Below are 14,061 nucleotides of genomic sequence, written 5' to 3' on the forward strand. Positions count from 1 at the left end.
GGCTTGTGCGGCTTGTTCTGGGGGGTATGTAGATGTGTACACTGCGTTGTGATATAAAATGTATTTCGTACTGGTAATCATGCTCCCCTCGCCTCCCTGCCCAAATCCCCAAACCAATGATCGTCACCAAACTGAGCTTCCAATATCTCATTGCCCTGCTGGGAAGCCCAGATGTGCACATGTGAAGACTTACTGAGTAGTGACAGGGCAAGTGTCATCATATCTGCAGTCAGGGTCAAGTGTGGCGTTTTCTGTGGCATAAGCTTGTGGGTCCAGGAGGAGGAGTTCAGTGATGGGTGGGGGAGAGAGAGAAGGGAGAGGATACATATAAATACATCATGGAGAGAAATGGATGAGCTCAAATACGTGGGGAGGCAAGGAGAGCCCCAGTGGAGAGGGCAGACTGTAGGGGAAGAGGTTTAGCATTTTACTGCCTGGAGAAAGGTTGACAAGCGGTGAACAGAGCACGCCCATGACAGGTGGCTGGATTTTCATCAGCTGGTTGGGGGGGAAGGTGATTAGGTACCATTTCTGTGGCTGGCTGGAGCTCTTGGCTGATGAACTCCAGGCGTCCTCATCTGTCAAAGGAAGAAGTTCTGGTAGCTGGTTGGAGGAATGTGAGGACTTGCCGGGATGGTTCAGGGGCATGTGCCCTGCAAGGCCTGGCTCAGTACTTGGTTATAGTTGCCAGTGTTATTTTTGCAGTGATTCCTAATCTGTAAAGTAAGGGGAGCACCCTTACTTCTAGAGTCTTCTAGCAAGTGTCCAAACGTCTGCTTTGAGGCTTTGGGTAAAATTTATGCCTTCATATTGCTTAACAGGGTAATATTCTGGGGATATATCACATTTTGTTTATCCATTTGTCAGTTAATGGGTCTTTTGTTTTTTACCAGAGATTTGGCCCATTTACTTTTTGACTATTAAGACTAATGCTACTTTATTCTTTAACTTTTTTTTAATTTTAAGATTTCTTTTAAAGATTTTATTTATTTATAGAGACACAGAGAGAGGCAGAGACATAGGCAGAGGGAGGAGAAGCAGGCTACATGCAAGGAGTCAGATGTGGGACTCGATCCCGGGACTCTAGGATCACGCCCTGAGCTGAAGGCAGATGCTCAACCACTGAGCCATTCAGGCGTCCCATCTTTAAATATTTATTTATTTATTTATTTATTTATTTATTTATTTATTTATTTATTTATTTATGAGAGACACACAGAGAAAGGCAGAGACACAAGCAGAGGGAGAAGCAGACTCCTTGCGTGGAGCCCGATGCAGGACTCGATCCCAGGACCCCGGGATCACTCCCTGAGCCGAAAGCAGATGCTCAACTGTGGAGCCACACAGGTGTCTCCTCATTATGGTTTTAGTTAGTATTTCCCTATTTTGACTCAAGACATCCAGCACTTTTTTGTGCGCTTTTTAGCCATTCATATCTATTCTTTAGTAATATGTTTATTCAAGTCTTGTCTGTTTCATGAATTCAGAAAGTTATAGGATAGACAATCAACATATAGAAGTTTATTGTATTTCTATACACCAGTAATGACTTATCAGAAAGATAAATTAAGATAATAATTCCATTTACAATTGCATCAAAGATAATGAAATACCTAAGAATAAATTTAACAAAAGAGGTGAAAGACCGGTACGCTGGAAACTATGACCCTGATGAAAGACACTGAAGGCATAAATAAATGGAAAGATATCCCATGCTCATGGATTGGAAGAACTAATATGGTTCAAACGTCCAGACAGCCAAAGCAATCTATAAATTCAATGCCATCCCTATCAAAGTTCCAATGGCACTTTTCAAAAATAGATGAAACAATGCCAGAATTTCCATGGAACCACAAAAGAGCCTGAGTGGTCAAAGCAATCTTGAGAAAGAAGAACAAAGCTGGAGCATCACGTTTCCTGATTTCAAACTATATTACAATGCTATAGTAATCAAAACAGTGTGGTATTGGCATAAAAACAGACACGGATAGATGAATGAAACGGAGTAGAGTGCAGAAATAAACCTGTGCATAAATGGTCAATTAACTTAATACAGAGGAGCCAAGAATATACAACGGAGAAAGCATAGTCTCTTAGTGATGGGGAAACTGGACCACTGTCTTATAGGATACACAAAAATTAACTCAAAATGGATTAAAGACTTATTCTTTATAGATTTTATTTATTTTTAAAGATCTTTTTTTTTAAAGATTTTTTTAAAATTTATTTATTCATGGCAAATGCACACAGAGAGAGAGAGCAGAGACAGAGGCAGAGGGAGAAGCAGGCCCCATGCAGGGAGCCTGATGTGGGACTCGATCCCGGGACTCCAGGATCCCTCTCTGGGCCAAAGGCAGGCGCTAAACTGCTGAGCCGCCCAGGGATCCCCTCTTTATAGATTTTAAAGACTTACAAGACCTGAGACCATAAAAGTCCTGGAAGAAAACATAGGAGGTAAGCCGCTTGACATTGATCATGGTGATGATTTTTTGAATTTGACCACAAAAGCAAAAACCACCAAAGCAAAAAAATAAACACGTGGAACTACATCAGACTACAAATATGCACAGCAAGGACCATTAACAAAATGAAAAGGCAACCTTCTGAGTGGGAGGAAATGTTTATAAATCATCTGTCTGATACTGGGTTAATAACCAAAATATATAAAGCTCATACAAATCAGTAACACAAGAACAATCAGATTAAAAAACAGGCGGAGGATCTGAATAGACAGTTTTCCAGAGAAGGCATAAGATGGCCAATGGTGACATGGAAAGATGCTCAACATCACTCATCATCAGGAAAAGGCAAATCAAACCCACAGTGTGACCTCACACCTCTTAGAATGGCTGTTCTCAACAAGAGAAGAAATAAGTGTTGGTGAGGATATGGAGAAAAGGGAACCTTCGTGCACTGTTGGTGGGATTGTAAATTGATGCATCGACTATGGAAAACAAATTAAAAATAGAACTACTGGGACACAGGTGGCTCAGTGGTTAAGTGTCTGCCTTCAGCTCAGGTGGTGATCCCGGAGTTCTGGGATTGAGTCCTGTATCGAGCTCCCCTCAGGGAGCCTGCATCTCCCTCTGCCTGTGTCTCTGCCTCTCTGTGTCTCTCGTGAATGAATAAATAAATAAATAAAATCTTTTTAAAAAGTATATATAACTACCATGTGTTCTAGTGATCCCACTTCTGGGTATTTATCTGAGGAAAACAAAAATACTAACTCAAAAAGATAGATGCACCTCCATGTTCATTGCAGTATTACTTACAATGGGCCAAGATATAGAAATACCCTGTGTCCATTCATGGGTGAATGGGTAAAGAAGATGACACACTCACACACACACACACACACACACACACACACACACAATGTAATGTTGTTTGGCCATAAAGAAGTGTGAAATCTTGCCATTTGTGACAACATGAATAGACCTTGAGGGAATTTTGCTAAGTGAAATAAGTCAAACAGAAAGAGAAATACTGATGATCCCATTTATATGTGGAATCTCTAAAAAAAAAAAAAAAAAAAAAGCTCATAGATACAGAGAACAGATGGTTGGTTGCCAGAGTTGGGGGTTGGGAGATGGCTAAAATAGGTAAAGGGGGTTAAGAGAGACTATCATAAATAAATAAAAATTAAAAAATATATATATATTAGATCTCAATTTTTTTTTTTTTATGATAGTCACAGAGAGAGAGAGAGAGAGAGAGAGAGGGGCAGAGACACAGGCAGAGGGAGAAGCAGGCTCCATTCACCGGGAGCCCGACGTGGGATTCGATCCCGGGTCTCCAGGATCATGCCCTGGGCCAAAGGCAGGCGCTAAACCACTGCATCACCCAGGGATCCCAATTAGATCTCAATTTAAAAAAATCTTTTGTCTGTTAAAAAGATTATATTGTCTTTTTATTATTTAATTAACAGAACTCTTTATATATTCTAGATACAGATTCTTTTTTTTTTAGGATTTTTATTTGAGAGAGTGAATGAGTAAGAGAGAGAGAGAGTGGGAGAGAGCATGAGGAGGGGTAGGGGAAGGAGCAGAGGGAGAGGCTGAGCAGGGAGCCTGAGCAGGGCTCCATCCCAGGACTCTGGGATCCTGACCTGAGCCAAAGGCAGATACTTAACCCACTGAGCCACCCAGGCGTCCCACAAATTCTGTGCCAGATATCTAATTTGCAAATATTTTTCTCCCAGGCTGTGGCTTGTGTTTTCATTTTTTAAAAATATTTTATTTATTCATGAGAGACAGAGAGAGAGAGAGAGACACACACACACACAGGCAGAGGGAGAAGCAGGCTCCACGCACGGAGCCCGACCCGGGACTCGATCCTGGGACTCCGGGATCACGCCCTGGGCCGAAGGCAGGCACTAAACTGCTGAGCCACCGGGGCTGCCACTGTTTTCATTTATTTTTATTTTTATTGTATTTTTATTTTATTTTAAAGATTTTATTTATTTATTCATGAGAAACACACACAGAGAGAGAGGCAGAGACACAGGCAGAGGGAGAAGCAGGCTCCATGCAGGGAGCCCGATGCGGGACTCCATCCCGGGTCTCCAGGATCAGGCCCCGGGCTGAAGGCGGGGCCAAACCGCTGAGCCACGGGGGCTGCCCTATTTTTTTTTTTTTTTTATGCTGTCTTTTGAATCACAGAAGTTTTTAAATTGGACAGAATCCAGTTCGATTTCTTCTTCCATGGATCGTACTTTTGATTTATAGTAAAGAACACTTTGCCCAGCCCGAGGTCATGAAGATCTTCTTGTATATTTTTTTCTAGAAGTGATAGAGTTTTAGCTCTTATGCTGAAGTCTCTGATCCATTTTAACTTAATATTTACGTATAGGGGCGAGATGTAGGTCAAGGTTTATTTTTCTCTTGATTGTGGGGAAAAGAGTTAGCAGAGCAGACCCGAGACAGCTATCCTCAGCCTCCTTGCCAGGTTGGCCCTTGGCTGGTGTCTGGAAATTTAATTTCGGGATAGTTTCCACCATTTCCAGAACTGTTTAAGAGAGGCTCACTGTGCCTGAACTGTTTGCACAAACAGTGCAGTTCATGCCGAGCACCTGCTGTCCTTCTGGGGGCCTGGAATTTTGGAGCACACTAGACGCGAGGGCCTACCTGACTAGTCCCCAGGAAAAAAACCCAGGGCACTAGGTCTCGAGCGAGCTTGCTCAGTAGATAGCGTTTCACACGTGCTGTCAAAACACTGCTGGAGGAATTCAGCATGTCCTGGGTGACTCCTGGGAGAGAGGACTCGTAGCAGCCTGTGCCTGGTTCCCTCCAGGCCTCACGCCTCGCACCTCGCCCATCTGCTGAAATAACTCAGAGCCATGAGTGCACCTCCACTAGGAGTCCTCTTGGTCCTCCTGGTGAATCACTGCATGTGGGGGTGGTCTTGGGGACAGGGGCACACCTAGGAATGTCCAACTGCTTCAGCACCAGACTGTCTTTTCTCTCTTGAAATGTCACCTTTGCCAAAATCAGTTCACCGTAAATGTAAGGATTTATCTGTTTCGTTCTGTTGCCTGTCCTTACGCCAATACTACGTTATCTGGATTGCTGTGGATTTATAGTGAGCTTTAAAATCCGATAGCATAAGTCCTCCAACATTGTTCTTTTTCTTTTCTTTCTTTTTTTTTTTAATATTTTATTTATTCATGAGACACACACAGAGAGAGAGAGGCAGAGACACAGGCAGAGGGAGAAAGAAGCAAGCTCCACGCAGGGAGCCTGACACGGGACTCGATCCCAGGACTCCAGGATCAGGCCCTGGGCTGAAGGCGGCGCTAAACTGCTGAGCCACCTGGGCTGCCCATGTTCTTCTTTTTCAAAATTATTTGCCGTCCAGGTCCTTTGCATTTCCGCACGCATTGTAGGACGAATCTGTCAATATCTACTAAAAAGCTCACTGGGGTTTTGATTGGAACTGCATTGAATTGACATGAATTAGGGAAAATGGACATTTTGACAATAGTGGATCTTCCAATCCCTAAACATGGCCTGTCTCTCAGTTTAATATGCAGCGTTTTGTAGTTTTCAGTGTACACATCTTATACTTGTCTTGTTCAATGTCTTCCAAAGTATTTTATACTTTTTGATGCTGTTGTGAATGAGATTATTTTCTTAATTTCATCTTAAGAGTAGTGGAGATAAAAATGATTTTCATATATTGAGTTGTTATCCTGTGGCCTTCCTTAATTTATTTTTATTTTTATTTTTTATTTTTTTTGAGATTTTATTTATTCATTCATGAGAGACACAGAGAGGCAGAGAAGCAGGCTCCACGCAGGGAGCCCGATGTGGGACTCCATCCCCGGACCCCAGGATCACACTCTGGGCCGAAGGCAGGTGCTCAACAGCTCGAGCCACCCAGGTGTCCCCGTTCCTAAATTTATTAGTTCCAGTATGTGTTTTGTGAATGCGTTGGGATTTTCTACATACCAGATTGTGTCATCTATGAATAAAGACAGTTTTACTTCTTCCTTTCCAATCCACATGCCTTTAATTTCTTTATTTACCTATTGTCACTGGTTTGAAGCTCCAGTTCAGTAGTGATTAGAAATAGCAAAAGTGGATGTCACTGGGGCAGGCCGGGTGGCTCAGCGGTTTAGGGCCGCCTTCAGCCCAGGGCAGGATCCTGGAGACCCGGGGTCGAGTCCCACATCAGGCTCCCTGCATGGAACCTGCTTCTCCCTCTGCCTGTGTCTCTGCCTGCCTCTGTCTCTCTTTCTCTCTGTGTTTCTCATGAATAAATAAATAAAATCTTTTTATTTTATTTTATTTTATTTTTAATTTTTTTTTTTTTACTTATTTATTCATGAGAGACACAGAGACACAATAATTGCTTTTTTAGATTTTAAACCAACCTTGCAATCCTGGGATAAGTCCCACTTGGTTGTAATATATAATCCTTGTGAAATATTGCCATGTTAGGTTTGCTAATATTTTGTCGAGGATTTTTTTTTTTTCATGTATATTCATGAAGGATATCGATCTGTTGTTTTGCTTCTTTGTGATGCCTTCCTCTGGTTTGGGTCAGAAAATGAGCTGGGGAGCGTTGCCTACCCCTCTGTTTTCTTATCCATTTCCTTTCAAAGGGATAATTTATGGCTTTTTTTGGGTGGCTGGGAGCTGTTCTCTTTTCTCAAAGCTAATTCTTTGCAGGGATGTCTTTTAAGATTTATGTCTGGCAGCGCAGTTAATCAACTCTGTCCCAGGTCCGTTTACTGGCAGACGTGGCTCAAGATGGGCCAGGTGCTGAGCGCCTCTGAGACGTCTCACCTGGTCACATCTGGCACTCACATCTGCAAGTGAACCCTCAGAACTTCCTTATGGGGGCTGGGAGGTCTGCTCCCCGGCAGCTGGGCAGCGTGGCTGAAGGTACTTTCCCTCCCCTCCTCTTCTAACAGAGTAGCTACGAACCACAAGGTACGGGAGCAGGTGCGCCTGGAGCTGAGCTTCGTGAACTCTGACCTGCAGATGCTCAAGGAAGAGCTGGAAGGGCTGAACATCTCAGTGGGAGTCTATCAGAGCACGGAGTAAGTGGCGCCAGTTACTCTCTCTTCCAGTTAACCTTCTGAGCCTCGGAAATTGCAGTTTCAGGGACGGTGCCCAGGCCTGAGGGTGTGGCCGACCCCACTTTGGGAAGAGAGGGATTGATCGGTTTGAGGTTTGCGCCTCCAGTTGTCCTAGGATGCTTGGGGACGTAGCTTGATGGGGGTGCTGTGCAGCTGGGAGCAGATGAAGAGATGGCACCTGTCATGTGGCTCTGCCGTAATGATGCCCTGGACGCACGTCTGTGGTTAGCCCTGAGAGCCAGCCTGCCCGGTGGGGGCCCACACTGCCTTCCCTTCTTCCCCCCGCCCTCCTCCTCACCGTGCACAAGGCCTGCCTGGGTCATTCTATTGATGGGACACAAAAACGCAGAAACAGCTTGACAGGGATCATTTATGTCAAAGATCAGGGGACCCACATGAGTTCCCTGAGGACACACTTCCGAAGCGTACCCCAATACATCTTTGAGAAACAAATGCCGCAATTCAGAGGCCTCCCCCTAGGGAGTGTTGCTGGGAGGTGCACTATTGAGATGGGCCCTTCAGAAGAGATCAGAAACACTGGGTGTTATACTATAGGTTGGCAAATTGAATTTAAATAAAATTTTAAAAAGAGGAAAAAGAAAAGAAAGCTCAGAAAGTTTCCCCAAGGTGCACTACCTTTGAAAGAGAGGTCCATCTTTAAGGAGAAATAACTTCTTTTCCCAACCCTGCGTGGGGAAATGAGGCTTCTCAAAAGGTAGCTGGGAAATTCAGTAAATAGGTCTGTGGATTAACAAAAGGTTGACAGGTGGGAACCCCGAGTCACCTTTGGAGTATGTTTTTTCTTTTCTTTTTTTTTTTTCTTTTAAGATTTTATTTATTTATTCATGAGAGACCCACAGAGAGGCAGAGACACAGGCAGAGGGAGAAGCGGGCTCCATGCAGGGGACCCGATGTGGGACTTGATCCTGGGACCCTGGGGTCATGCCCTGGGCCCAAGGCAGATGCCCAACTGCTGAGCCACCCAGGTGCCCCTGGAATGTGCTTTTCCTGATTACCCCCAATCCTCTGCACGCCATTGGGTGTTTTCAGAGCCAGCATGTGAAGCCTCTGCTCTTGCCCCTGGGCCGTCCCTGTGCCCAGGCACGCTCACCTGTGAGCCGCCCGTTTGGGGGCGGGGGATGCACACACCTAATCAGAACAACAGGTGGGAGGCTTCTCCCCACCTGCACTGTGGTATTGGATTCCAGGGTTTTGCCCAAAGGTTGAAGTTCCTTGAGTGAGGGAGGCGGGGCCAAACATTGCGCATACGTGCAGGGTGTTGTGTCATGCTCCCCCTCGCTGGGCCGGAGTGCAGGGTGGCCACCGCGGGGACGGCGTGGAAGGCCCCCGCGTGATTACAGTGTGGCTCCCCGGTGGCCACCCGGTTCCCCGTGCCCTCGGGAGGAGGGGACACAGCTGGGCAGGGTCATAATGACACCTTGGGTCTGCATCCGCCCCCATCCTGCTTTCGGAGCAGGTTCTTTCTTTCTTAGCACCGTTGATCTTTAAACATTCCTGTGAGGCAGGCCCAGAGGAGAGGGTCGGCCGGGCAGCTGAGAACACGCGAGGGGGCTACAAGGTCGTGGAGAAAGTTAGGGTAGCGCAAGGTTGGGACTGGGGAGTCACAGGGACAGCAGTCCTTGCCTCCAGCCCCGGTGGGGTGAGGGCAGGAGGGTGCTGGGGCCCAGAGAGAGGCACGGCCCACCCTGTCCCCACTTCCAGGTTCCAGCTTTCCCTGCGGGCTTGGAAGCCACGCACCCCCACCGTTGGATCTCGCCTGCTTTTAGCACAGCCCGTGGTTTCTTCCCTCGGCCACAGAGGCAGTGTCAGCTTACAGCTGCATTGTCCACTACCCTGCCCGGCATGCCTGGCCTTCTCCCCGGAGGGCTGAGCGGCCCCGGGAGGTCTTCTGTTACAGGTCAGGGAGCTAAGTCTCTGTTTGCAAAACACAGCCCGAGTCCCCCTTCCTTCCTGTTGGCCCTGCCCCTGTCCCTAGGAACAGAGGCTGAGGGCATACTTCCAGGGTGACCTGGGGGGTAACTGAGTGGTCAGTTGGTAGGGAGCCACATAGGGGACAAGTCGCTGGCCATGGTGTGACCCTGGGCTGGAGCTGGGTGCATTGAGTTGTCATACGGGGTCCCTGCTCTCAAGGTCTTCCCCGTGCAGGTAATGGGTCCCCTAGGGGGAGATGTCCCATTGGAGGAGGCCCCCGAGGGCCAGGTTTGGGGAGGGGGCCCTGCCCTGGTGAGGAATGGAGGAGGGAGGAGGTTGGGGTTGGGAGCTGATGAAGGGGGTCCCCCTGGCCGGCTGGTGTGCCCAGGTCCGGGAGCCACGTGCACAGCAGGCACACTTGCCACGTGGGAGGTCCTCAGCACAGTCCCTGAAAGAACGGTTGAGGTCGGGACCTAGGCCAAGGTGGTAGGCCTCATGCGGTAGGCTGTGTGGTCCAGGAGTCCCAGGGTGCTGGGATGGGGTTTAGAACAGAGGCAGGCATGTGACCAGAGGCATCTCTGTGCTGGGTGGTGGGGGAGGTGGTGGGGGGTCCCCTGAGCTGGGCCACTGAGCCCAGAGCGGGATGTTCATATACTGTGTTCCTTCCAGGGAGGCGTTTACGGTCCCCTTGATTCCGCTTGGCCTGAAGGAAACCAAGGACGTTGACTTCTCAGTCGTTCTCAAGGTAAGTCTCAAAGCAGTGGACACTGGACTCACTGTTTAAAAGGACAAACCAGGACTTGTGTATCCCTCGCCCAGTGGGCCGAGTGTCATCTGATCTCTGCAGGGCACCCCTGGACCCAGTGCTGCCCTCCTGCGCCCCTGTGCCGTCTCTGGTCCCTCCGAGGCTCAGGGCCCGGGAAGGCAAGTTAGAAACCTGGGCCTGCCCTGTGTCCCCCCAAGGAGGCCAAGCCACGGGCTATCCATGGAGGGCGAGCTTTGGGACTTTAAAATTGTACCCTATTTTCTGTTCTTAAATGCAGTAACCAATTTAAGCCATGTTTATGGGAGAATCGCTCATTTCCCGGCTCCCCCCACCCCCAACATTTTATTATGAAAATTTCTAAACTTAGAACCTGAGAGAATTTTGCAGTGAATCCTTATATACTTAGGACCTAGATTCAACCATTTCGCTGTAGTTACTTAATCACGGATTTATCCATCTGTGCCTCCCTGATAATATGAGTCTGCTTCTCCCTCTCCCTCTGCTCATGCTCTGTCTTTTGCTTTCTCTCTCAAATAAATGAGTAAAGTCTTTTTTTTTTTTTTTTTAAGATTTTACTTATTTATTCATGACAGGCACACACACAGAGAGAGAGAGAGAGAGAGAGGCAGAGACACAGGCAGAGGGAGAAGCAGGCTCCTTGTAGGGAGCCCGATATGGGACTCAATCCCAGGACCCCAGGATCACGCCCCGAGCCAAAGGCAGACGCCTAACTGCTGAGCCACCCAGGGATCCCCTAAATGAGTAAAATCTTAAAAATAATAAATAAAAGCAATCAGTGCGTTGAAAGCTTCTGCACTTGCCCTTTGTTCTGAGCAGAGACTGCAAGTCTGTTGACCTAAGCTCTTTCACGCGGGGACTTCCTGACTGCCGCCTTGTTTACGTCTAGGTCCTGGTCCCTGTCGATTTAGGGTTTATTTTGGAGTTTGACTAGGGACGTTGATAGTCTCTCAGATTTGTTTTTCTGGGTGGAAAACACCAGGAGCTGCCGCTTTCTGCCAGCTGTTTCCAGGCTGCCCGAACTTAGAGATGTGACATTTGCCACGTGCCTGTGAGTCTCAAGACAATCCTGGTGTCTGTGGAAATGTCTTTAGGTGCTTCTGTAGCGTGGTTTCTATACGATTCCATTGGTTGGTTGGTGCCCGGGCTGCAAGAGTGCAGGCGTGTGCGAGGGTGACTTGGAGCAACTTGGAGATTTCGTGGACATCTGTAAGGATCCAAGTGTGTCACGTGCTGAATTCCACATTAAACTCAGTGGAGGGAAAGAAAAAAATCACATGTTGCAGGCATGGCCAAGTGCTATTCAGCTGAGGCTTCCAACCATGTCATTTTAGCCCAAAAGAGACTCTTCAAATGTCAGTCATACGAAAATGAGAACATCTGGGGACATTGTGTTTTCTCCTTCCCACGTGGCTGTCGGAGAGTCACATAGTCAGGTGCTTCACGAGTGGTTTGGCCTGTTTCATGAGGACACTTCAATGTACGGCTTGTCTGGCACCTCTGTGGCATTTCATGGTCAGCAAAGCTTCACGCTGAGATTTTGTTCTATTTTTATTTTTACTTATTTAGTTTTTAAAGATTTTTATTTGTTTGAGAGAGGGGGAGGAAAGAGAGAGCGCACAAGCGGCAGTGGGGGGTGCAGAGGGAGGGGGAGAAGCAGACTCCCCACCGAGCAGGGAGCCTGATGCGGGAGCTGGATCCCAGGACCCCCGGATCACAACCTGAGCCGAAGGCAGACGCTCAACTGCTGAGCCACCTGGGTGCCCCTATTATTTTATTTATTTTATTTTATTTTATTTTATTTTATTTTATTTTATTTTATTTTATTTTATTTATTTTATTTTATATTTTATTTATTTTATTTTATTTATTCTATTTTATTTATTTTTAAAGATTTTATTTATCTATTTGAGAGAGAGAAAGCACAATCCGGGTGAGGGGCGGAGGGAGAAGCAGACTCCCCTCTGAGCAGGGAGCCCGATGCAGGGTTGGATCCTCAGACTCTGGGATCATGACCTGAGCTGAAGGCAGATACTTAACCAACTGAGCCACCCAGGTGCCCAATTTTGTTCTATTTTTAAATAAATGGGCTTTCAAATGGCCTCATTCAAAGGTACCACCAAGGGGCACCTGGGTGGCTCAGTCGGTCAAGTGCCTGCCTTCATCAAGGCATGGGTCTGAGTCACCTTGGGCTCCCCACTCAGCAGGGGGCCTGCTTCTCCCTCTCCCTTTGCCCCTCCCCTCTGTTCATGTGTATTCTCTTTCTCTCTCTTTCTCTCAAATAAACAAATAAAATCTTAAAAAAGGCACCACCAAAAATAAATTCCCTTTCCAGGGAATTTGGGTTGTGGTTTTTGTTTTTTTGGTTTTTAAATAACAGCTTAATGTATTTTATTTTGATTAAGAACAGAGTTGCAAAACATTCGGAAAAATACCAAGACCCAGCAAGATCCCTCCCAGCACCAGCACCCCTCCCCACTGAGCTCGGCAACCTGCTCAGCACTTAATCTTCGGACACTGGGGCTCTTCCTCTAATCAGGGCCTGACTCACGAGGGCGTGTGACTCACCCCCTTCCCTCCGTGAGGGCTTAGCGTGGTGTCTGCCCGTGGTAGGTGCTGAACAGGGTGGTTGTTAATCTCGTTCTTTTGGCAGCTCCCAAGTGCTTGGTGTTGTCAGCAGCCCAACACTGAGCATCTGCACACACCACCCAAGTGTTCTCTTTGGGTAATTTCTAGAAACGGATTTGGTAGGTGGGAGACGGGACGTGACCTACTTACCCCTGGAGGTGGGCCCGTCTTACAGTCCTACCCGCTACGCTTCTCATCCTACACCTTACGTTGTCATGCTGGCTCTCAGTGACCATTTTGACTTTTTTTCGGTAGCTTTTTGATTTTTGTGAAATCAGGCAAAATCATGACTTGCCACACTTGGCATTTCTCTGGTCGGTGCTAGCGTTGAATACATTCTCGGGCGTGTTTCTTTGCCCTTTCCTGCTCTTCCCTTTCAGAATGACTGTTTCTGCCCTTTGATTTTCCACAGTTTTGCTCTTATTTCTTAGAGTGCTCTTACATATGAAGGATATTAACCCTTGGTTATATGTGTTACAAAAACTTCTCGGTACATTCTTTCTTTAAGTTTTGTCATACAAGCAGTAACTGGTTTAAGAAGCGTAATATATGTATTTTTGCCACTGAGATTGTATGTTGTTGAACTCACTAGCTCCTCTCTTTACAGTTGTGCATCCGTGACATCTTCAGAAAGGCGCCTCCACGCCAGGGTGGCATCAACATTGTGCTATTGTTTCTCCCAGTTGTCTTGTTTTTTTTTTTTTTTTTTTTAGATTTTATTTATTTATTCATGAGACACAGAGAGAGGCAGAGACACAGGCAGAGGGAGAAGCAGGCTCCACGCAGGGAGCCCGACATGGGACTCGATCCCAGGACTCCAGGATCACACCCTGGGCTGAAGGCGGCGCTAAACCACTGAGCCACCAGGGCTGCCCAGTTGTCTTGTTTCAAATGTGTTTTGTATCACATCTTTATCTGGAATTAGTGTGTGTCGGGGGGCAAAAAACGAGGTATAGGGCTCTGACTTTTTATTTTCACCAAATGGATAGCCAGTTTCCCCTGGACTATATGTAGAGAAGCCATGTGTGGTGCTGGACGGTGGCCCTTCCCTGTGACACCCCACGCCCATCTACCCTCCTCCATCCTGCTCTGTGCCGGGGAGGCCGCAACAGGCTCCTGCTCTGTGGCTTCC

General features: G+C 47.0%; 1 protein-coding gene across 2 annotated transcripts in view; it reads left to right on the top strand.

Annotated features, from left to right (window-relative positions):
* RHPN2 (rhophilin Rho GTPase binding protein 2) overlaps positions 1 to 14,061 on the top strand; it is a 57,869-nt gene that overhangs the window by 20,188 nt on the left and 23,620 nt on the right. For both annotated transcript variants that reach the window (XM_072782450.1, XM_072782460.1), the window contains 2 exons: positions 7,418 to 7,546; positions 10,187 to 10,262. In XM_072782450.1, coding sequence (XP_072638551.1) covers positions 7,418 to 7,546; positions 10,187 to 10,262 — 205 coding nt within the window. The remainder of the gene's footprint in view (positions 1 to 7,417; positions 7,547 to 10,186; positions 10,263 to 14,061) is intronic.

This window comes from Canis lupus, chromosome 1, assembly GCF_048164855.1.
Source record: "Canis lupus baileyi chromosome 1, mCanLup2.hap1, whole genome shotgun sequence".
NCBI classification, from domain to species: Eukaryota; Metazoa; Chordata; class Mammalia; order Carnivora; family Canidae; genus Canis; species Canis lupus.